Source organism: Ovis canadensis, chromosome 2 (genome assembly GCF_042477335.2).
Source record: "Ovis canadensis isolate MfBH-ARS-UI-01 breed Bighorn chromosome 2, ARS-UI_OviCan_v2, whole genome shotgun sequence".
NCBI classification, from domain to species: Eukaryota; Metazoa; Chordata; class Mammalia; order Artiodactyla; family Bovidae; genus Ovis; species Ovis canadensis.
In genome coordinates this window covers 178,384,568-178,410,944 of record NC_091246.1, presented here as the reverse complement: position 1 = coordinate 178,410,944, position 26,377 = coordinate 178,384,568, and the positions used below count along the sequence as shown (strand labels likewise).

The 26,377-nt window shown below is 37.4% G+C and overlaps 1 protein-coding gene across 1 annotated transcript in view; it reads left to right on the top strand.

Moving 5' to 3' along the window:
* THSD7B (thrombospondin type 1 domain containing 7B) overlaps nt 1-11,919 on the top strand; it is a 1,055,806-nt gene extending 1,043,887 nt beyond the window's left edge. Inside the window, exons 27-28 of the mRNA XM_069574436.1 lie at nt 117-204; nt 10,738-11,919. Of these exons, the coding sequence (XP_069430537.1) occupies nt 117-204; nt 10,738-10,819 (170 nt within the window). The 3' untranslated portion in view covers nt 10,820-11,919. The remainder of the gene's footprint in view (nt 1-116; nt 205-10,737) is intronic.
* The last annotated feature ends 14,458 nt before the right edge of the window (nt 11,920-26,377 follow it).

Genomic DNA, 26,377 nt, shown 5'->3' with positions numbered 1-26,377 from the left:
CATATGCTTCTAACTTATGCAAATTTCAGAATTCAGATGAGAAATAAATAATACACTAATTAAATGAGAAATAAAAGCTTTTGTATGCTAAGCCTGTTATTTCTTATTTTAAACAGATGGCCGAGTGAAAATTTGGGTTTATGGCGTTTCAGGTGGTGGTTTTCTTATCATGATTTTCCTAGTATTTACTTCCTACCTTGTTTGGTAAGTACTAGTAAAAAGTTTATACTCTATATTTTCATTGGTGGCATATTATACTAAAAGAAAACTTATATTAAAATCTGGTCATTAGAACCCTTAAACTCACAAATAATCACCAACATTAGAATTGCTAAATAGTTGAAGTGGGAGAGTATTATCTTTATTGTCCTCTTTTGATAACATTTTTGTATTTGGCTTTCATATAATATCACAGGTATACAAGGCAAATCATTAATCAGGGCTTTCCCATTTTACAATTTTGATTTAGATCAGTACCATTTTAACACAGTGGAATTTCCTGAGTACCAAGACTTAACCACAACCACCTTTTTTTTTTTTTAATTAAGTCTATGGGGTTGCACAGAGTCGGACACGACTGAAGCGACTTAGCAGCAGCAGTTGATTTACAAAGTTGTGTTAATTTCTGCTGTTAGACATAGTGATTCAGTTTACACACACACACACACACGTACACACACACACATACATATACACACCCTGGAGAGGGAAATGACAACCCATTCCAATATTCTTGCCTGGAGAATCCCATGGATGGAGAAGCCTGGCAGGCTATAGTGCATAGGGTTGCAAAGAGTCGGACACGACTGAAGCAGCTCAGCATGCACATATGTATACACACATGTCCTTTTTCATTTTCCATTATGAGGACAGGATATAGAAAATAGTTCTCTGTGCTGTATATAGTAGGACCTTGTTATTTATCCATTCTAGATATAAAAGTTTACAACTACTACCGCCCTCCCACTTGGCAACCACACACCTATTCTATATCTCCATGAGTCTGTTTCTGTTTCGTAGACAGTTTCACTCATATATTTTAGATTTCACATATAGTGATATCATAGGATATTTTTTTCTTTCTCTGACTTACTTCACTTACTGTGTTAATGTCTAGGTCCATCCATGTTGCTGCAAATGGCATTATTTCATTCTTTTTTATGGCTGAGTACTATTCTATTGCATATTTATAAAATAATTTTCTTTATCCATTCATTTGCCAATAGACATACAAATTTTTTCCATGTCTTGGCAATTGGGAATAGTGGTGCTATGAATATAGGGGTGCATGTATTTTTTTAAGATTTTGTATGGATGTATGGCCATACAGGATTGGGATTGTCGGATCATTTGATATTTCTATTTTTAGTTTTCTGAGGAACTTCTATACTGTTTCACACAGTGGCTTCCCCAACTTATTCAATAAATTCCCACTAACAATATAGTAGGGTTTCTTTTTCTCCATGCTTTCTCCACCATCTGTTATCTGTAGAGTATTTAATGATGGCCATTCTGACTGGTGTGAGGTGGTATCTCATTGTGGTTTTGATTTGCACTTTTCTAATAAATAGTGATGTTGAGCATCTTTTCATGTGCCTATTGGCCATCTGTATGTCTTTGGAGAAGTGGCTACTTAAGTCTTCTGCCCATTTTTTTAAATTGGGTTGTTTTCTTGTTGTTGAGTTGTATATGTTGTTTGTACATTCTGGAAATCAAGCCCTTGCCAGTCACATGATTTGCAAATATACTCTCTCATTTGTAGGTTGCCCTTTCGTTTTGTTTATGGTTTCCTTTACTGTGCAAAAAGCTCATAAGTTTGATTAGGCCCAATTTGTTTATCTTTGTTTTTATTTCTATTGTCTTGGGAGACTGACCTTATTTTTATTTCTATTGCCTTGGGAGACTGACCTAAGAAAATATCGGTACACATTATGTCAGAGAATGTTTTGCCTATGCTCTATTCTAGGAGTTTTATGATGTAATGTCTTGTGTTTAAGTCTTTAAACCATCTTGAGTTTATTTTGTGTATGGTGACAGGATGTGTTCTAACTGCACTGATTTACATGCATATGTCCAGCTATCCCAGCACCCCTTGCTGAACAGTTTTTTTTTTTTTTCATTGTACATTCTTGCCTTCTTTGTCAAAGATGAATTGACCATAGGTTTGTGGGTTTATTTCACCTTCTTGGTCAGGTTTATCCCTCAGTATTTTATTTTAGGGGAGGTGAGATTTTACAAGGTACTTTAAAAAAAATTTTCCTTTCTGGTATCTCTAGCTCCAGAGATTCTGATTTAAGCATCCAGACAACTTGACCACATGCAGGAGTAATTAAAAGAGCCCCAGGTAACTCTAATAGCAGGAAAGGCTGAGAAAATTCTAGTTCTTAAATTTTCTTCTCAAACTGACCTATTTTTACCAAGTATGTTAAGTTGACCAGTTGGTTCAAAAAACCTATGAGTACATTTTGGATAGTAGAGCCAGGTGTTTATCTACAGTGACCAGCCATAAAAGAAAATGTGATTGTCCATTCCAGGAACCCTGTTTTGTAAGTGACTAGTTCCTAAAGTATATTATTCTCACAAAATGATGATTAGTTTCTTCTATAGAATATATTTTATTTGATGAGCTGATCTTGAAACCAGACATAAGTAAATACCTTTGAATATTTTTAAGTGTGTTGAGAATATTTTATAAGCTTCCTGAAATTTTTCAAAGGTTTTTTTTAAATTTTCATAAGATCAAAGTGTTACTTTGCTTTTTTCTCTAAGTCGAGATATTTATATTCATCATCTATCTCAAACTGTTTCCTTGAGAATTTTTGCCCAAGTTTTTAATCTCAATTCAAATCCAGTCTTTGTATTTTAGCTCGTACTTCCAAGGTTACACAGGTTTTTAAGTTCTTGCTCTTGGTCAGTGAAAGTTAGTGAAGAAAATCAAGTGACTTTAATTCTTTCTGCCACCTATAGTGATTAAGATTGAATTTCTAGAAGTTGGATTGCTATACAGCTAATACTTCCTCAGTTTTGCAATAAAAAAGTAACACCTTCAGTTAGTCATTTACCTTAAAATCAAATGATTTGACCAATTATGTTTGAATTGATTAATTTTGTATTGTCTAGATCCTGTCTTAATGAACAAATGTGAAGTGGAAAACTTTATATGAGCTTGAGAGTGATAGGAAGCATTCACCACTAGAAAAGATGAGGAAAAGGTCTCAAATTGAAACAAAGAACATAAAGGCTTGATAGATGAGAAACTGCTCTCAAAACAATGGCCCAGTACAGTGTAAGATAATCAGCTAGTCTATTAGTCTGTGAAAGCTGAGATGTATTCTACTTCATAGTCACATCCCCAATTCCAGATTCTATGGTTCCTTCTTCCTTGAATATCTAAAAGATTAAAAATTAAAATTTAATTAAAAGTCATAAATTCTGCCCTTTTACATTTCTCCCTTTCTTTCAACTTAAAAGTATGTTACCCTTAATCCATTCCTTCAACAATAAATACTTATTGTAGCCCTTTCTAGGCTCTGGGGATTGATTATAGGTACCTCACTGAATTGTGATGACAAACATAATTTTCTAGAGAATTTTTAATGTAAAAGGGAATCATCCCCTACTATTTGTGACCAAATTATATAAATACTTATGTATATAGTATATCTATTTTTTTCATCCTCAGTATCCTCAGTGTTAATAATACCCCATTGAAAGTAGCAGTTGGCTCCATATTTGGAAGCTCTACAAATCCTCCTTTCAACTGTCTATAGCCAGATTAGTCTTCCTAAAACTTAGTTAAGTGATCAGCCCCTTTCCTCCTCAAATGCCAGCAGTGGCTTCCCATTGACAGCAACATGAAAGTCACGTTCTGGCTGCTTTGCAAGTCAATTAAAGCCTTCCACTATTTGAGCCCAAACAACTCTTTCAACTTCATTTTCTACTATTTCTCTATGCCCCAGTGTGTTGCATAGGCTTAGATGTATTAAAATTGTTGCTTTATCATTGAAGAATTTAAAATCTTATTCTACATCAAAGTCAACATTTCAAGTTTACTATACTCATGTCCATCCAAGTTGGTTGAGATACAACACTTCTTTCAATCTGTTTGTGTTGCTATCTCAGAGGTTTTATCGCAAAATGCAAGTATCTATTAGCATATATTAGGGAAATTTGTCATTTTATTTGTACTGCTCATATATATTTATGATCTCCATTAAAAATACTTTTTATATTGTAATCTTTCATAATATTTATAGGAGTTGAATATAAGGCTACAACCTCTTTCTGAAGGATAGTGTTTTGGGAGACATTACCTTACATTAGGGTTTATAGTGGTGTGGTATCTTATTACACAAGAAAGCTTCTGATTGCATGGTTTACTCCTTACAGGTCATTCTTCTAGAATTAATTCTCAAAAGTTATTGGCATTCTAACGGTTCTTCTCAATAAAAATTTAAATGCCAACTTGTCCTTATGAAACAGCCTGGAATAACTTCTATAAGCCACCAGCCCTGTGGCATTTACTCCATGCTGGCATTGTAGTTACTTGTATAAACATCTTCTACCATCTACCAAACCATAAGGACATGGGGGTGGGGGAGAAGAAGTATAATGACTTATTTTTTAGAGTACAAGTTTCACAAACATTTATTAAATAAGTGAATGAATCAATGAGTGGATAAGCTAAAAAAATCTATTGCCCGTGATCTTTAAAGGTCAAGGAAAAAATCTAATATTCGCGTATGTCAAAGTGCTTTATGTAGGTTGCCTTATTTGGTCTTTCCAATAATCCAATAAAGTGTTGTTAATATCATCTTTATTTTAAAGAAGGAGTAAGTCATACTCAGAAAAGTTCAATAACTTATGTAAGGGTATCAGCCTGGTAAAATCAGCTTCAGATTTGTCTTAACCACCAAATGTCTTAACCCCTTTCCACTGGACTTCCAGTCTCTGTAATTTCTTGTCCTTGAGTAATCCTGAAAACTCTTTAGACTCAATTTAATGTCTACACCTTTTCCATTTTTTAGCGAATCTTCATTTCCCAAGTAAAGTAAGTTATAGACCTGGGAACAGACTTAGTGATATCAAAACACTTATGGTTACATATGAGCTGCCTAAAGAATCCAAATAGGTTTTCACAGCATCTATTTCTATTAAATAGCTTGCAGAAGAGTTAGAAGATGACAGTTTTGGAGATTTTATATTTTCTCCTCCAAAATAAAAAACTTAGAACAAGAGAGCTGCTATAACATGCCAGGTGTTAGGTGTATACTTTAGATGAAAGCAATTTATGATAACATTTGGAAATGTTTTTTAGAAAATAGAGAAAAATAGTCTTCTCAAGGACTGCTTTGTTTAGATATGCTCCTTTGTATGTCTGCCAGAAACATTTGGGTTTCTTGAAATATTACTGATGCCCTAGCTCCCCTGGCAATAAAGATCCATGAGGTCATTTAGTGGGGGCAACCATTGGGTGAGCTTTTAGTTAATCTAGACATAGTGCCTGGAAGTTACTTGGAGAACCACATCTATTCTCCCTTGCTCAGCACAATGCAGGGAATGGGCTCTCAAGTTTGAAGGTGATGCTGCCACCTCTGAGGCTCAGCCCTCATGAGTGGCTGACTGTTAGTGCTGGTCTGGGGCCTGTGGCTTGAAGTCAAGGGAGGTGAGAAGTGCCAGCACTTACCTGTCTTTTCGTAATGAACTCACTTTTCTGGTCTAATGGGTTTATCCTTTGCTAAAATGCAAATGATCATGGAAAAGGTGACTTTAAAACGTGTCAGTCAATGATCTCTTACAGCCAGAGCTGCATAATGGTTTTCTCCCTTGTGCAAACTCTCAAAGTGGTAGTGGCTGTCAAGAGCGCTGCATTAGGAAGAATTATGAGGCTATTCCTGGGCTCAACAGGAAAGAAGTGTGTGATGGATGGGAGATGGCCACTGCAGGCACAGGATGCCTGGGGGTGGTGGCGGCCCATGGGCCAGGCATTTATGGGTCCTGATTTAGTGTGAATGAGGTGGTCATACCTTACCTGATAGCAGAGTTGAAGAGAGAAAAATAATTTAAAAACAATTTCTAAATGAATTTCCTAATAAAGATCAGGAAGGAAGAAAGGAAAGGGAGCAGGGGCTTCTGAAGAAAAGTTTCCTATTTGCTGACTTTGCAGAAGGCAGGCCCCTACTCAGATCTTTCTCTTAGGGTTCTTTTTAACCAGCCAGGAAGCTCTAAAGCCACAGCTTCTCAGCAGCATTACCACATTATTCAGTGGTTGCTAACTTTTAAACTCTCTAAAAGTTCTCAGATCTCACACATTCATGAGTGTGAAAGTCACTCAGTCATGTCTGACTCTTTGGGACCCCATGGCCTATATAGTCCATGGAATTCTCCAGGCCATAGTATTGGAGTGGGTAGCCTTTCCCTTCTCCAGGGGATCTTCCCAATCCAGGGATCAAACCCAGGTCTCCCACATTGCAGGCAGATTCTTTATCAGCTGAGCCACAAGGGAAGCCCCTCACACATTCATAGCTGTAATTTTAATACATCAATTGAGAGCTTACATGGTATGAAGAGACACATCATGAAATAAAGCCTTTATCACAACTATCCCAACACACACCACAAAAATCCCAAGCCTACACACTAGGAGCCCACTCTTTTTTTTTTTTTAGAGGTGAGCACAATGTTCACAATTCCATACCTGTAAACTGGTGTAAAAAATTCAAGTAATATTTGAGCTTAATTTTCTAGGCACAGCTCCTAGAGGCTGACCAAGTATAGATGTCTCCTAGGCAATATTGTTGTCTCTTTGGTAGGAGGGGTACAGAGATTTTATTTTTATTGAAGCATACTTTACAATGTTGTGTTAGTTTCAAGTGTACAGAAAAGTGATTCCATTTTATATATGTGTGTGTGTGGGCACAGAAGCTCAGTTGTTATGTCTGACTCTTTGTGACCCCATGGACTATAGCTGCCAGGCTCCCTGTCCATGGAATTTTCCAGGCAAGAATACTGGAGTAAGTTGCCATTTCCGTGTGTGTGTGTATGTGTGTGTGTGTGTGTGTGTGTGTGTGTGTTGCCATTTGTGTGTGTGTGTGTTCCTTTTTAAATTCTTTTCTATTACAGGTTATTACAAAATACGGAGTAGAGTTCCCGTGCTATAATGTAGGTCCTTGTTGTTTACCTATTTCATATATAATAATAGTATATATGAATAGTAGTATGTATACATTAATCCCAATCTCCTAATTTACCTCTAACCACCACCTCCTTTGGTAACCAATACTGTTGTCTTTTCATAAAGACCTACCCCTCTCTAACCTTCTTTGCCAACCCCAGGACTTCGTTTTCCCATTTTTCTACTACATAGCTTGTGTGTGCTAAGTCGCTTCAGTTATGTCCAACTCTTTTTGACCCTGTATATTGTAGCTCGCCAGGCTCCTCTGTCCATGGGAATTCCCAGGCAAGTTCTTTACTACTAGTGCTGCTGAAAAGCCCTTAACAAATGCCAGTTAGAACAAAATAATGCCATTTGCAGCAACATGGATAGACCCAGAGATTGTCATACTGAGTGAGGTAAGTCAAAGACAAATATCATGACAAATATTATGATCACTTATATGTGGAATCTGAAAAAAAAAATGGTACAAATGAACTTACCAACAGAAATAAACTCACAGACACAAAAAACAACCTATGGTTACCAGGTGGGACAGGATGTATTGGGGAGATTGGGAGTCACTAAGTCATGTATGATTCTTTTGCAACTCTCATGGACCATAGCCTGTCAGGTTCCTCTGTCTATGGGATTTCCCAGGCAAGAATATTGGAGTGGGTTGTCAATTCCTTCTCCAGGGGATCTTTCTGACCCAGGGGTCGAACCCAAATCTCCTGCACTGGCAGACAGCTTCTTTACCCCTGAGCCTAGGTAACTAACAAGGATCACTGTATAGCACAGGGAACTCTATTCAATACTCTGTAATGACCTATATGGGAAAAGAACCTGACAAAGTGTGGACATATGTATGTGTATAATGATTTACTTTGCTGAACAGCAAAAACTAACAACATTGTAAATCAGCTATACTCCAATGAAATAATTTTTTTAGAGAAGCCAATTCCTCAAAAAAAAAAAAAGTGGATTGCCAAATGTAAACTCTTGTATAGAGAATGGACAAACAACAAGGTCTGACTGTATAACACAGGGAATTATATTATCTTGTAATAAACTATAATGGAAAAGAACATGTATACATATAACTAAATCACTGTTCAGCAGAAATTAACAACATTGTAAATCAATTATATTTCATTGAAATAAATTTTTTAAAAAGTGAATTGCCAGAAACTCTGGAAACACCTCTGCTTCTTGCCCCTCTCTTTTCTTCCCCTAAAACAGCAGGAGGTGGAGGAGGTAGAAGATCCCTATGGTCATTCCAAATGAAATTCCTCTTATTCTTTTGGACATTAGGCCACCTTCTACTACCATCCCTAGGGCGGATAATAGACAAACTGTCACTTCCAATTTGTTGTAAATTCTCATTTGTGTGAGTTTTTAGTCCCTTTAAATGCAGATTAGTGTGCTCTGGACCCAAGCTGGAGCCTGGCAGTGTAACTAGAGCCACTGGATTCTACATATATATTAATATAGACAAATTTGGATGTTATTCAGATAATTACGCAGTCCCTGCTCTTTGAAAAGGGGAACAGGCCTAGGGTGAGTATACCTCTGCAGTGAATTTTGAAGCTTATTTCTGCCTCTCCGCTGTTGAGGATGTTTTTGCCTGCAGCCCATGCCCAGCACTCAGTCATACACAGACACCCACTGTATGCTGGGGGTGGACACGGTAGGATCTCTGGTTCCTGTCAGTAGGCTTTTTAGAGATCATTTCTAATTCACCTTTTCAACATCTATAAATTGCTTCTAACCTCTATAAATTGCTTCGAACAAAGTTTCTCTCAGTATTTTAAACTAGGATATTCCCCCCATTAAAAAAAAAAGTTATCAAACGTGTCTCTTTTGTGGTAAAATTCATGCATCATACAATTCTCAACTTTTTAGCCAGTAAGTAAAAGAAGCCAGACACAAAAAGCCACACATACAGTATAATTCCATAGGAAATATCCAGAATAGGCAAATTTACAGAGGCAGAAAGTTGACAGGTGGTTGCCAGGGGTAGAGAATGCCTTATCACCTTCCAAAGGCCATCTTCTACCTCCAAATACCATCACATTAAGGGTTAAGATTTCAACATATGATTGAGGGAAGGGTAACGCAAATATTGAGTCCATAACAGTCCCCAATTACCCCCTTTACAATACATTGCATTTTGTAAAATATATAGCCTTATATAATGCATTACACTAGTCTCCTCCTTTGGACAAATGCTGATTTCTCAGAGCTGCCTTAAAGAATGGTATTTGGAAAGAAAGTGTCCCAAAGGCTACCTGTTCCAAAGTGTAGACTGCTTAGTGGGAAGTTTCCCTTTGGAGTGATGATTATGCAATGTGGCAACATAATGTTCAAAATGCCACTCAATTGTACAAATTAAAATGTTTGTTTTTAATTTACACTCACTCAAAGTATTAAAAATTAATTATATGTAAAGACAAAAGAGTTGTTGCTACCAAGTAATTAATAATGTGGCTACAAGGAGAATGCACTGAGGGTTAAAAGTGTTTTTCCTGTGTGTACTAGAGGCATTTGGATTCTAGGCTCTGCCACTCACTTAGTGACTTGAGGAAGGTAATAACCTCTCTAGTCCTTCTCTGTCAAGTAGTAATGATAATCCCAGTGCCTCCTTCTTTCACTTTTTGCCTGGGATTTATTGAGGTGTTTTATGTAAAGTACTCAGCACAAGGCTTGGCACTTAGTATGTGCATCCAATTAATAACATGCTGCAATAAAATAAATAGTATAGAAATCTGGAGACAAAGCCAGAGGTGGCTCCCTCTTGGTGAGGACAACCCAAAGAGCTGGGCTCTGAAGGCATGGCAAAGCCTAGACACTGAGGACAGAAGGGAGACAGAATGATGGTGGGGAAGGCGGTGGGTAGCAGAATTAACCTGTAAATACTCATTAGTTGACATTCACCCACACTGAGAATCAAAAGGCATAAGGAAGCATGGTTTGCCCCAGCTCTGGGACATCACTGAGAGTTTGGGAACTGTAACTCAGTTTCAGCTTCTCTCTGTGTGAGAAGCAAGAACAGCCCTCTCTAACCTGGCAAAGATGTCAAACTCAGGGAGCACAGAGACCAGAAGAGAATGGTTTTGCCTGGTACAACATCAGTGAAATTCTCCTAACAGACTCTGGTGACTTGGCAGCCAGGTTTCAAGCCCGAGCAGAAGTGTGTTTACTTAAAAGCAACAGCAGAGTAAAGCAAGAGAATCTGGCTGTTCTAGCTACTTACGATGTTAAAACATCTGTGCTGTGGAGGTCTTAGTAGCTTAGGAATTAGTGAGCAGCAGATGCTCACATTACAGCATATAAACAAAGGAAAGTGGCCCTTTACCAAGTTCATTGTTTCCACTAAACTATTTTTAAGATTTTTTGGGAAAAAAAGGCTTCTCCTGGTTTAAGGGTTAAAGTATACCAGTATTCCAAAAAGGAACCTGCCAGTCCAGAGAAATCAGTCTTTTGTCTAACCACTTGGATTTCTGTACCTCACAGTTTTCTTTGGCAGATGAAACAGAGCTCTGTGAACTTTCTTCATCTCAGGAATTCTTTTCCCTTTACAGCAAGAAGCCAAAACCACATCAAAGCACACCTCCCCAACAGAAGCCTCTGACCTTAGCCTACGATGGAGACTTAGACATGTAACCTGAAAAAAGAAATCCAAATGTAGACATCGACTGCCTTAACCGCTTTCTATTTTGTAGCTCTCAGACTTCTCAGTTTTTTGAGGAATCTCATGGTGTGATATACTGGGCAGAATAAAATACTGCAAAAGTAATATTGCCTCAACTTCCTTTGGACATGGAGTCAAGAATTATTAGGTCTGCCATTTTGCTTTCCAGTTGTTTGTGGGTGTGAGTGTTTAATGTTTTTGATTTTCCCAAGGGACCTGAAAACCCTTCTCTTCCTGTTTGGAAATGGGAGGAAGAAAACATGATGGAATTCCCACAGACTTAAGTAAATTTTATCCTCAGCAGCATGATGACAATCCGGAGAGGCCAAGGCTTTTACTGTAAATGATCAGTCTGACATTGCATTCTTATGCACTATATTAGTGCAAATCCTTATTCTTCCCATACTTCAACACTGAGTTTTCTAGAATTTACATTGGTTTCAAGTTGGCTTGCCTATTTTCATGAACACAGAGAGAATGGGTTACCATTTCAGAAATTCTGAGTTTTTACCTTTACAAATTGTATTTTGTTTTGTAGCCAGGAGGATGATGGTACTTCATGGGTTGTGTCTATTGAAAACAAATGAAATGTGTGTAGTTGCTGGACTAGAGGAAAGCTAGGTGGTTTTGAGTGAAATGTGTATTGAATGTTAGGGTGTACAAATGAAATCAGAGGTTATATTGGAAAAAAGAGGTAAATTATTTAATTACTAAAACTGTATTTTAACAAAACCTTTACCATGTAGATATAGCATTAGCCACACACAGTTGTAATTCAGTTTAATGATGACAAACTCTGCTTTTGTAATTTCAATTTTCTTATCTGAATATTTATAAATTCTTTTTTTGAATTTAATTATCTGACTTCATTTAATATACATCTAACACCGATCCTATTTGTAGCAAGTCTTGCTTTTATAAGGTTTCAATAATATCTAAAACAACACACGAAAAAGCTGACACCATTTTATGAAGATGAATGTTTGTAATCGTAGATGTTGAAAAGTAAGAAGGTGCCATCTTGTGGTATGGACTTGTATTTATAACAAATAAAGTGTTCAAGAGACCAAAATGTTGACGGTTGTAGACTTCTTCCCTGTTGAAGAGCCCATGGAGTGGGTTGCCATTTCCTTCTCCAGGGATGATTTGACAAAGACAGCTTTAATAACAGCTTCCCCATGTCACTATTTTAGAGGGTGACAGCTGAAATCACTGACAGAGAAAAGGATTCTTTCCCTGCATGCTCAACACTATTGGGTACACTGTGAAATGGAGACAAGCATGGTTACACAGGGTAGCTCTGAAGGCATATTTAAAGCTGAGCTAACATTAGAACAAACCACTGTGTAATATTGCAAACACTGATATGTAAATGAACTGGGTGGCCTGAGAAAATGGAAATGTTAGAAATATGATACAGTGAGCAAGTTAGAGAATGGTTTTACTTATATTGGGACTTTTGCTAATCATTTTAACACTAATTGATTTTTTTCAATGGCATCATGGTTTTACATGAAAAAAGTCAATGAAAAGAGAATAGTTGATGTGACTCTTGTGGTTGAGGGAACAACTCCTAGGGTTGTCCTTTCATTATTTCACTTAGGCTAAAAAGCTTCAGAAGACTTCCTGGTAGCCCAAGAGATCCTGCATCAGAGATCAAATCCTAGCTATGCCCTTTACTGCCTGTGTGATCCTGTGCAAGGATGCTAAATTCTCTCTGTCTCAGTTGTGTGACCCACAAAATGAGATAATGAAATTATTTTTCTCCTAAGGTAGACATTAACAATAAAGGTTAAAGGGATTCTGGTTCAAGATGGCCACATAGGAGAATTCTGAGCTTACCTGCTCCCACAAACATGCCAAATCTACAGCTCCATATGGAACAATCTTCCACAAGAAATCAAAAAACCAGCTGAGTGACTCCTACACATCAGGCACACAAGAAAAAAATGCACATCAGAACAGGTAGGAGAGACTGAGACACAACCTCTCCGTAAGTTCCACCTCTGGTGCAGTCTTCCTCAGTAGGGAAAACATCCCTCAGATTCTGAGAAGTAAGGCTTGAACCTCACCTTTGGCACCCAAACTTTTAAGATCTGTACCTAACAGGTCTTCAAAACATCTAACTTTGAAAATTAACAGGGCTTGTGACTACAAGACCCACAAAACCATAGGAAATGAAGAAACAGTATTTAAAGAGCTTGTACAAACTTACTGTGGCCACCTTCAAGGCAGCACTCAACTGAAAAGAGTCCAGAATTTCTGTGAAAGAGGCCCATCTGCAGATCTTAAAACTTTGGCCTGAAGGATAGGCCTCTAATTTAATCCACATCTTGAGGCTAAATGAAATACTCTCCAGAGGCCATGGAGACTGGTAGGCACTACTATTTTTGAACTCCCCAGGTCTCCAGTATCACCTGGAAAGGAGATTGTTCATACATCTGGAACTCTGGCTTTTACAGCGGCCATCCAGGCATGCTGCTCATCTTGACTCTGGTAAGCCAGTGGGGCTTACATTAGCAGGTCCCACAGGACCATAACAGAAAGATTTCTTAATCAGCTTCCCCCCAACCAGAACACAGCACAGAAGCAGCAGACAGAAATGCCAGGTCATTCCATGAAAGAGAACTATTCCCTTATCTTTGTAGCTGTCATCTGAGATGTAGGCATGCATTTAGGAGCCAATTGCAACCCTTTCTGGAGACCAGGGAGGCTAGGTTCAGCACAGTTCAGTTGCTCAGTTGTGTCCGACTGTTTGCAACCCCATGGAGTGCAGCACGCCAGGCCTCCTTGTCCATCACCACCTGCCAGAGTTTACTCAAACTCATGTCCATTGAATCAGTGATGCCATCCAGCCATTTCATCCTTTGCCATCCCTATCTCCTCCTGCCTTCAATCTTTCCCAGCATCAGGGTCTTTTCAAATGAGTCAGCTCTTCACATCAGGTGGCCAAAGTATTGGAGTTTCAGCTTCAGCATCAGTCCTTCCAATGAATATTCAGGACTGATTTCCTTTAGGATGGACTGGTTGGATCTGCTTGCTGTCCAAGGGACTCTCAAGAGTCTTCTCCAACACCATAGTTCAAAAGCATCAATTCTTCATTGCTCAGCTTTCTTTATAGTCCAACTCTCAAATACACACATGACTACTGGAAAAACCATAGCTTTGACTAGATGGACCTGTGTTGGCAAAGTAATATCTCTGCTTTTTAATGTGCTATCTAGGTTGGTCATAACTTTTCTTCCAAGGAGTAAGCATTTTTTAATTTCATGGCTGCAGTCACCATCTGCAGTGATTTTGGAGCCCAGAAAAAGAAAGTCAGCCACTGTTTCCCCATCTATTTCCCATGAAGTGATGGGACCAGATGCCATGATCTTAGTTTCTGAATGTTGAGCTTTAAGCCAACTTTTTCACTCTCCTCTTTCACTTTCATCAAGAGGCTCTTTAGTTCTTCTTCACTTTCTGCAGTAAGGGCGGTGTCATCTGCATATCTGAGGTTATTGATATTTCTCCCGGCAATCTTGATTTCAGCTTGTGCTTCATCCATCCCAGCATTTCTCATGATGTACTCTGCAGATAAGTTAAATAAGCAGGGTGACAATATACAGCCTTGACGCACTCCTTTCCCTATTTGGAACCAGTCTGTTGTTCCATGCCCAGTTCTAACTGTTGCTTCTTGATCTGTACTATTTTGGGGCTCTCTCTCTTTACCTCACCCCAGGTTACTGGTATCTCCTAAAAGGAACTTCTGCACATGCCAGGCACTCCAGCTTTTGTGGCTACTGCCCAGATGACGAATCACTTGTTAACCTGGCTCTGGTGATCAGTGCAGCTTATTGTTCATAGGATCACCATAAGGATAGCAAACAAAGAAAGAATTCTTAATTGTCTGTTATCCCAGGGCTAAGTGCAGAAAGGACAAGCAGAAATGTCCATCTCAGTCTTTTGCTGGAAGAGGTATATCTACTCAGTTTAAAAGTTGCTGCTTGCAAACCTAGCAACCATTCATTCATCCTGAGTGTGTTACCTGAGATCCTCTCACTTGAGACCCTGATGAGTCTTGGCAACCCTGAACTATTGGTAACCACTAAAAACAATGTAGGCTAAACCAAAGAGGTTTGGAAAAGAACCAAGAAAGGTCAGGTTGAATAAAAAGTTTCATCTTCTACACAAAACCAGTTTTTCAAGACTGGGAAAGAGAAGGACTAGAAACCAACACAGAGAATCAAGGAAAATAAAATAACATAGGGATGTTTTCCAAATGAGAGAACAAGAAAATCCCTCAGAAAAGCCCTTAATGAAATGGGGGACAAATTATTGACCTGATAAAGAGTTCAAAATAATCATTGTAATGATGCTTACCAAGGTCAAGAGAATAATGCATGAACAAACTGAGAGTTTCAACAAAAGATAGAAAATATAAGACTGTATAAACAGAAGTCACATAGCTGATGAATACAATAACTGAACTAGAAAATAAAGGAGTTCAACAATGGATGATATGAAATGGAAGAATAGACCAGCAAACTTGAAGACAAGACACAGAAATTTATCAAACAGAGTAGCACAAAGAAAAACATGAAAAAGAGTGAAGATATCTTAAGGGCTTATGGGACAAAATAAGAGGAACAATATTTTCATTACAGGATTTCCAAAAGGAGATATAAAGGGCAGAAAACTTATTTAAATAACTAATCTGAATAATAAATGAGCTGAAAACATCCCTAAACCTGGAGAAGGAAACAGATGTGTAGATCCAGGAAGTCTAAATTTTTCCAAATAGGGTGAACACAGAGAGACCCAAGCCAGGGCACATTATACTTAAAGTGTCAAAAACTAAAGACAAGGAAGAATCTTAAAAAGAAACAAAAGAAAAAACACATGTTAGATACAGGAATCCTATAAGACTATCAGCAATTTTCAGTAGAAACTTTGCAGGCCAAATAGGAGTGGTATGATATATTGAAAGTACTGGGGAAAAAAAAAAAAAAACTACCAAGAAAGAATACCCAGCAAAGCTGTGCTTCAGAATCAAAGGAAAGATAAAAAGTTTCCAGACAAGCAAAGGCTAAAGGAGTTCACCACCACTAGAAAAGTGGCCTTACAAGAAATGTTAAGGAACTTTCTTAAGTTAAAACAAAATGATGTTAATTAGTAATAGGAAAATGTATGCAGATATAAATCTTACTGCTGCTACTGCTGCTGCTAGGTTGCTTCAGTCATGTCCGACTCTGTGCGACCCCACAGACGGCAGCCCACCAGGCTCCGCTGTCCCTGGGATTCTCCAGGCAAGAACACTGGAGTGGGTTGCCATTTCCTTCTCCAATGCATGAAAGTGAAAAGTAAAAGTGAAGTCGCTCAGTAAGTGTCCGACTTTTCGTGACCGCATGGACTACAGCCTACCAGGCTCCTCCATCCATGGGATTTTCCAGGCAAGAGTACTGGAGTTGGTTGCCATTGCCTTCTCCAGTAAATCTTACTGGTAGAGGGAAATACATAGTAAAAGAATAATGTGGTGAAGTTGAGGGGTTAATAATTTATAAAGGTAGTATAAAAGTCAAAAGACAAAAATAGTAGAAATACCTATAACTACAATCTGTTAATTGATATGATACCACTAATGGCCAGAAAGCAAAGAGGAACTAAAGAGCCTCTTGATGAGGGTGAAAGAGGAGAGTGAAGAAGCTGGCTTAACATTCAACACTCAAAAAACTAAGATCATGGCATCTGGCCCCATCACTCCCATAACAAATGGGGAAAAACTAGAAACAGTGACAGACTTTATTTTCTTGGGGTCCAAAATCACTGGGGACAATAATTGAAACCATGAAGTTAAAAGAGGCTTGCTCCTTGGAAGAAGAGCTATGACAAACCTAAACAGTGTTTTAAAAAGCAAAGACATCACTTTGCCAACCAATGTTCATATAGTCAAAGCTATGGTTCTTTCCGGTAGTCATGTTTGGATATGAGAGTTGGACCATAAAGAAGGCTGAGCGCCACAGAATTGATGCTTTCAAACTGTGGTGCTAGAAAAGACTCTTGAGAGCCCCTTGGACAGCAAGGAAATCAAACCAGTCAATCCTAAAGGAAATCAACCCTGAATATTCATTGGAAGGTTGGATGCTGAAGGTGAAACTGCAATACTTTGGCCACCTGATGCAAAGAGCTGACTCACTGAAAAAGACTCTGATGCTGGGAAAGATTGAGGGCAGAGGAGAAGAGGGATGACAGAGAATGAGATGGTTGGATAGCATCACTAACTCAAAGAACATGAGTTTGAGCAAACTCCAGGAGATAGGGAAGGGCAGGGAAGCCTGGCATGCTGCAGTCCATGGAGTTGCAAAGAGTCAGATATGACTTAGAGCCTAAAAAAATGCAAGTAAAAATACTGTAAACTGTGACATCAAAATCATAGAGTGTGAGAGGAGGGGTAAATAGGTAGCAGTCTAGAATGTGTTATGATAATGTTATGAGCTAAAATAGACTTATAAATATAAGTTGTTATATGTAAGCCTCATGGTAACTACAAAGCAAAAACCAAGAGCAGATATACTAAGGAGAAAGAAATTTAAGCATACCACTGGAGAAGCCATTCAATCACAAGGGAAGAGAGTAAAGGTAGAATGAGGAAATGAATTAGAAAAGAGAGAGAATACAATTAAGAAAATGACAATGAGTCTATACCTACTGATAATTACATTAACTATCCTTGGGCTAAATTCTCCAGTCAAAAGACAGTGGTTAAATGAATTTTTAAAAAACCTTTATATATGCTGCCTACAAAAGGCTCATTTCACATACAAGGACACACACAAGCTAAAAGAGAAAGGATGAAAAAGATATCCCACAGAAATGGAAACCAAAGGAGATCCACAGTAGCTATACTTAGACAAAATAGACTTTAAGTTAAAGAAAAAAAAAAAAAACTCTAATAAAAGACAACAAAGGCCATTATCCAATAATAAAGATTTCAGTTTAACAAAAGGATTTAACATCTGTAAATATGTATGCACCCATCACAGGAACACCTAAATATAAATATTATTTGAGGACCCAGATATTAAGGACCCAAAGTGAGAAATAGACAGAAATATGATATCAGTAGATGACTTTAATATCCCACTTACATCAATAGATAGACCACCCAAATAGAAAACCTGTAGAGGGGTTTCCCTGGTGTCTCAGTGGTGAAGAATCTGCCTGCCAGTGCAGGAGACAGCAGTTCAATTCCAAATCCAGGAAGATCCCACCTGCCACAAAGCTACTAAGCCTGTTTGCTGCAACTATTGAGGGTGTGTTCTAGATCTTGGAAGTTGCAGCTACTGAGTCCACGTGCCACAGATACTGAAGCCCATTCACCCTAGACCCCATGCTCTGCAACGAGAAAAGCCACCACAACGAGAAGCCCATCACACCACAACTAGAGAGTAGCCCTTGCTTGCTACAACTAGATAAAAGCCCAGTGAAGATCCAACACAGCTGAATAAATAAATTTTTTAAATTAAGAAAATCAGTAGCGAAGCATATATGACCTAATAGGCCATATGAATATGGCTTTATATGACCTAATAGGTCAGATGAATATCACATACATATAGAGAATATCATAATAAAAAGCAACAGAATGCACTTTCTTCTGAAGTGTACATGTAACATTCTCTAACATAAATCAGATGTTAGACCACCAAATAAATCTTAATGAATTTAAGAATATTTAAAACATATCAGGTTTCTTCAAACACAACAACAGAAATCAATTATAAGAAGAAAACTGGAATACATGATATTAAACAACTAAAGGCTCAAAGAAGAAATTGAAAGAAAGAGATGAAAAACTACCTTGAGACAAATGAAAACAGAAATAAACTTATGGGATTCAGCAAAAGCAATTATGAGGGAAGTTCATAGCAATAAACACCCATATTAGTAAACAAAAAGATCTCAAACAACTGAAATTTAAACTTTTAGGAAATAGGAAAGAGGACCAAATAAAGCTATAAGTTAGGAGGAAGGAAATAAAGATCAGACTAGAAATAAATGCTGCATAGTCTAAAAATATATTTGTTAATATCAGTAAAAATAAGAACTGTTCTTTACCTTTAAAAGATAAACAGATAAACCTTTAGCAACTCAGCAATAAAAAAATAGATATTACCCCAATAAATAAAATCAGAAATGAAAGTGATGTTATAACTGATATCATAGAAGTATAAAGCATAAGAGACTATTATGAACAAGTATATGTCAACAAATTAAACAACCTAGAAGAAATAAATTTCTAGAAATGTACAACCTACCAAGAATTATAAAAAAATTAGAAAATCCAACCAGACCAATTACTTACTAATAAGGTGATTAAACCAGTAAATCAAACCTCCAAACACGCTAAAGTCCAAGACCAGATGACTTCACTCATGAATTCTATCAAAAATTTAAAGAGCTAATGTCAATCTTTCTCAAACTCTTCCAAACAATAGAAACAGAGATGAAAGTTCCAAATTCATTTGACAAGGCAGTGTTATACCCTGGTACCAAACCAAGAACACTACAAGAAAGATACTTACAGGTGATTATCCCTGGTGAACTGAAGTGAAAAATCCTCAACAAACTATCATCAAACAATTTAAAAATACATTAAAAGGATCATATACCATCATCAGGTAGATTTATCCCAGGGATGCAAAGTAGGTTCAACATCCATCAGTGAATCATTGTAACACATTAACAAAACAAAGGATGAAAATCATATGTTCATCTCAACAGAAGCAGAAAAAGCATTTGACAAAACCCAACATCTGTTTATGATAAAAACTCTCAACAAACTGAGTTATAGAGGGGTTGTACTTCAACATAATAAGGACATATTTGAGAAGCCCACAGTTAGCATTGTACCTAAGGTTAAAAACTGAAAGCTCTTCCCCTAAGATCAGGAATAAGACAAAGATGTCTACTAAGGCCACATTTATTCACCATTGAATTGGAAGTTATAACAAGAGAAATTAGGCAATAAAAAGAAATGAAAGGCATCCAAACTGGAAAAAAAGAAATAAAAATGTCTATTTGTAGTCCTAAATACTAAGAAATGCACTAAAATTACTAAGTACATCTGAGGATAAGCTCACAGAAAACTTCTGCCATAGTTTTTTGAAATTGCATGGTTCATGTGGCTTTGATATAATCATAGTCTTAGTAATAGTTTCTACTTATTCTAAAAATAATAACAAATATAAAATAACTAGAGCACATATCAAATGTATAGTAAATATACCTACAATTAGTATAATATAGCACTTTCAGTTAGGGCCCTTAGGTCAGTCAAGGTTTTCATTCATTATAGATTCAATGATTATACATGTATAGAATTTGTGTTTTTAAATATTCAACATCCATGACATGAGTAATTTCCCAGATGACACAGTTACTCAAAATGTTCATTACACCTATTTTTCAAACATCATAATTAATAGAGATTTCATTCTCAGAACAATACATATTTATTAAATACCATGTTAGGCACAGAACTAGAAGATACACTAAAAATCAATGAAACATGATCCTTTGACTTTTAGTTTATTTGAAAATTATACCACATAAATCCAAAGATGCAGGAACTCTACCCCTGTAGAACAAAACTAAGTAAAGAAGTACAAAATTATATTCCATAGGTTTACACAGATTCTAAAAGTTTATCCATGAAATTTGTGCACTCTTTGTCTTAGGAGAGCATATTGCTTCCATAGTGAATAGAATTTTAACATGTATAATTCTTACAGGAGAGAATATTGGAAGTCTTGAGAAGTAACCACAATCTATACTGTTACTAACTACCCACTGACATAAACAAATCACCTAATTCACCTTTCATACTGCACAGTGTAGAAAAGAAACACAAGCAAAATCGCCAAGTGATTCACTCCATAAATATATGTGGAAGTCCTGGATAACTAGCTTGAGAAGTATTTAGTTCAATATGCAAATATTTTAGGTTTTTTTTTATCAGTTACTGTCATTTGAAATTGAGAAATTTTAAACATTAATTTGTGTCTCTGTCTTCTCTAAAAACTCAGAAGATTTAGTAACAAACACCTCAATCTTTCATGATTATACTTTGCTGGAACTAAAGAGGCTGCTCTCTTTAGAATAGTATTCACTCTTCACTCATTCACCTAACAAATATTATTGAATATATACTATGTGCTATTACTATTCTAGATGCTGAGCAAAGAGGAAGCCAGCTCACTTGCCCTCATGGCACTTTAAATACTCATTAGGAGAAATAAAAACAAAGCTTGACAACAAGCATCCAGATAAAACATATTAATGTGATGATAAATGTAAGGACAGAAACAGCAAGTGCCTAGCAGAAGCAGAAGAGATTAAGAAGAGGGGCACAAACACACAGAATAACTATTAAAAAAAAAAAGGTGTTAATGATCCAGATAACCACGATGGTGTGATCTCTCACCTAGAGCCAGACATCCTGGTATGTGAAGTCAAGTAAGCCTTAGGAAGATTATTATGAACAAAGCTAGTGGAGGTGTTGGAATTCCAGTTGAGCTATTTCAAATCCTAATAGATGATGCTGTTAAAGTGCTACACTCAATATGCCAGCAAGTTTGGAAATCTCAGCAGTGGTCACAGGATTCAAATAGGTCAGTTTTCATTCCAATCCCAAAGAGCAATGTTGAAAAACATTCAAACTACCATACAATTGTGATCATTTCATATGCTAGCAAGAAAATGCTTCAAATCCTTCAAACAGGCTTCAGCAGTATGTGAACCAAGAAATTCCAGATGTACAAGCTGGATTTAAGAAAGGCAGAGGAACTAGAGATCAAATTGCCAACATCCTCTGGATCATGGAAAAAGCAAGGGAATTTCAGAAAAACATCTACTTCTGCTTCATCGACTACACTAAACCTTTCGACTGTGTGGATCACAAACAAAAAAACAAAACATGGAAAATTCTTCAAGAGATGGGAATACCAGATCACTTTACGTGTCTCCTGAGAAACCTGTATGTGGGTCAAGAAGCAACTGTTAAAATCAGACATGGAACAATGGACTGGTTCCAAACTGGGAGAGGACTACGTACATCAAGGCTGTATATTGTCACCCTGCTTGTTTAACTTATATGCAGAGTACACCATGTAAAATGCCTGTCTGGATAAAGCGCTAGCTGGAATCAAGATTGCTGGGAGAAATGTCAACAACCTCATATATGCAGATAATACCACTCTAATGGCAGAAAGCAAAGAAGAACTAAAGAGGCTCCTGAGGGTTAAAGAGCAGAATGAAAAATCTGACTTCAAACTTAACGTTCAAAAAACTAAGATCCTGGCATCCAGTCCTATCACTTCATGGCAAATAGATAGGGAGAAAAATGGAAAGTAACAGATTTTATTTTCCTGGGCTCCAAAACCACTGTGGATGGCAACTTCAGCCACAAAATTAAAAGACACTTGCTCCTTGGGGGGAAAAAAAACTACAGCAAACCTAGACATTGTATTAAAAAGCAGAGACATCACTTTGCCAACCAACATCCATATAGTCAAAGCTATGGTTTTTCCAGTAGTCACGTACGGATGTGAGAGTTGGACCATAAAGAGGACTGAGTGCCGCAGAATTGATGCTGTTAAACTGTGGTGTTAGAAAAGACTCTTGAGAGCCCCTTGGACAGCAAGGAAATCAAACCAGTCAATCCTAAAGGAAATCAATCCTGAATATTCATTGGAAGTTTGGATGCTGAAACTGAAGCTGCAATACTTTGGCCACATGATGCAAAGAGCTGACTCACTGAAAAAGACTCCGATGCTGGGAAAGATTGAGAGCAGAGGAGAAGGGGGATAACAGAGAATGAGACTGTTGGATAGCATCACTAACTCAAAGAACGTGAGTTTGAGCAAACTCCAGGAGATAGGGAAGGACAGGGAAGCCTGATGTGCTGCAGTCCATGGGGTCATAAAGAGTTGGACACAACTGAGTAACTGAACAATAACAACAACAATGATTGAAATTATATAGGACACTGGAACAGAAAGTAAGTTTGCTCAAATCCTATGTTCTCAGTGAGTCATTCTTGAGTGATGTTTAATACTGTAAGAGTCTTTAAATTACAGACCATTGGTTAAATCAGGCCAACTGCTTGTCTCTGTAAAGTTTTATTGAAGCACCGATATACTCATTCATTGACATATTATCTTTGCTGCCTTTGTGTTATAGGGGTTGCCACAGAGACACTATGGTCTGCAAAGACTAAAATATTAACTGACGGCATTTTTGTTGGTACTCTCAATCCCCTATAACTTCCCCAACTTTTTTTTCCATGGCCCTATAACCTCTAAAATTCTATTTATATGTTTATTTTATGACTTATCTTTTTCTCCTTTATATTAAGATATTAACACCATAGATGAAAATCTTAACTTTGTTCATATATGTATCCCAAGTGAATGGAATATGGTAGCTACTCAACGAATATTTATAGAATAATTGAGTGAGGTTACAAAAATAAGCAGTAGACAGCATACAATGATGAATTCATAATGAAGAATTTGGATTTTATTCTGAATTTATGGACAGCCACAGGAAGGTTTTAAACAGTGGAATACCACGATAAGATTCAGACTACTATGACCTCATGACTTACATTCCTTTCACTGGATTGGCTCAGGTCCATTCATCTGTGTTACTTCCCTGACCTGAGCTCCGCATCTTAGTCCAGTAAATACTTCATGAATGGGAAATGTTTATGGTAATGAAATCTCAAAAGATTAGTGTTCAATGTTGTTGTTTGGTTGTGTCTGACTCTTGTGACCTCGTGGACTGGCATGAGGTAGCCATGAGACAGCCCAGTAGCCTGCCAGGCTTCTCTGTCCACGGTATTTCCCAGACAAGAATACTGGAGGGGGTTGCCATTTCCTTCTCCAGGGAATCTTCCAGTCCCAAGGATCCAACCTGTGTCTCCTGCATTGCAGGTGGATTCTTTACCATTGAGTCACCAGGGACACCCAGCTTTCAAGGACTCTACTTGAAAATATCCCTGTGTGGGCAGAAGCCCCAGGGAGACAGGTTTACTGGCAAGCTCTGCATAGTTCTTCAATAACAACATTTAATAGCAAACTCAATGGCTTTAGAACAGAGGGATTTTATGGGAGTTTTGTACATTTTATGCATTAAATTTGTTACAATGCTTATAACTTGTCTTCCAAGAACTTTGTGCACAAAGATGTTAGTGTAATCAAAATACAAAAAACAAACAAACAAACAAAAAAAAAAAACCCTACCAACCAATATACTAGAAGGGGGTTTGCTTCTGGTTTTGCTACCCATAGGTAACAGGTTTGCTAAAATATCAATGCCTTACCACAGAGGGGGGCAACCAGAACCTTCCCACTCAGTCGGCCATGGCCTCATCCATTTAGCCTTGATGTGTTATAGAATTATTATATGAATGTCATAAGGTTAAGAAGTTACAATGGACACAATCATAATTTGTTAATGACATCTGTTTTCAAAAAGACAAAAAAAAAGTCATCAAGTCTGTGGCTACTGCTGAGATTTTAAAGCTCATCAGGGCAACTGGACAAAGGTTTATTTATATTTTTCATGAATTTACAAACTAGGGGAAGTACATATGAACAATAAGGAACACTGATATAAATGAGTACCCAAGGTAGCCTTGACTAACTTCATTTGGGAGATTAAGGAGAGGCTTAGGAACAAAATGGAATTTGAGCTACATGCTGAAGAGTGAGGGCTTTTTGATGGGCTAGAGGAACAGTGACTGCTAATTGGCTCCATATTGCTCCTCCAGAGATATAAGATAATTTTCACATTCTGTGGAATGAGGACCAAGGTTAGAATAATTTTCGTATTCTCAGGTATGCCCAAGAATGAATCAACCCAAATCAAGATGTAACAATTCCTTCATCAAGCAGTGTGCAATGGTTTTCCATTTATACCTCCTTGACAGCAAGGAAATCAAACCAGTCAATCCTAAAGGAAATCAGTCCTAAATATTCATTGGAAGGACTGATGCTGAAGCTGAAGCTCCAATACTTTGGCCACCTGGTGCAAAGAGCCAACTCATTGGAAAAGACCCTGATGCTGGGAAAGATTGAGGGCAGGAGGAGAAGGGGGCGACAGAGGATGAGATGGTTGGAATGGCATGACCAACTCAATGCACATGAGTTGAGCAAATTCTGGGACATAGTGAAGGATAGGGAAGCCTTGTGTGCTGCAGTCCATGGGGTTGCAAAGTTAGACATGATTGAGCAACTGAACAACAACCACCTCCTTATAGCTGGGCTTCTCAGAACCAAATCTCTAAGCACCTTCCTAATAAGGAATTTCTGTCTACCATGGAGCAGCCTCATCAATCACATGCCAGAAGTGGGAGTAATGGAAAGCAAAACATGTGACTCAGCTACCTAATAAGAAAACCCTGCCTCAATTTGTTGCTAGAGACTGGTGAGCTGAGGAATATTTAGCCATACTCTATACACCATATGCACAGCCCCCACCTAGCCTTCTGAGAGTATCACTTGGCCTTTGTTGGTTATTTTCAAAGAAAAACAACAGATCCAAACAGTTCATCAATGTCAAATTTAAAAAAACTGTGTAATTCAGAGGTTCCCAGACTCCTTTGGTTTATAAGATGCTTAGTGTCTCAGTAACATCCCCATGATGTTTGACAGCCCAAAAGCAAACCTAATCATTCTGTTTATGAAGTTGTTAGGTTCAGACAACTTAATAATTTATGCCTTAACAACTTAACAACCTTCTGAATAAACAATACACATACATTAAAAGAAAAAATTGTATTTCATTTTTAAAAAGTCACAAGTTACACATCAAATGGATTTGTGCTCCTGGAACTTCTTATCAGATCACGGTATCAGATCAGATGCTGCCACCCTCATTTCCTATTCCGTGTTTATTTTTGTTCACTATTTACTTTTGTTATAACAATCAATGAAAACCCAGCTTCTGGAAGATATGACATCATCTAAAGAAATGGAATGCAATCTAATATTGAAATATCAACTGCCTTAAACTAGTAGTTCACATATCTGACTGATGCTGTGATTTGCTGTTTTTTCTTAATAAATTTAAAATCTGGAGAATGTAATCCACAAAAGACTTTGTTACACAGCCACCAGAATTGTGTTTCTGAAGGGCCATTAGAGTTTTAGATATCCATGTTTGTTTTCCATGGGCTTGCTATTCATTTAGGGAACAATAACCACTTAAGCCTCATTTTTGTTGCAGTTTAGAGTCCTAAAAGTACAGTTTCAATTTATGTCCCAAATCTCCCAAATATCTATCTAACAGTATTGATTTGCTACATATTTAAAATCACAAGGGAAGCAATCAAAGGACTTTTTGTGTGTGATCACTCACTCCTACAAACTATGATCTAGTACAGATATAATTTTTATAGAAGATGTCCTTAACATGGAGTAATATGCACTTTCCCCCAAGTTTTCTATTATCAGAGCCTTTATCCAAACATCTCTCATTAACAC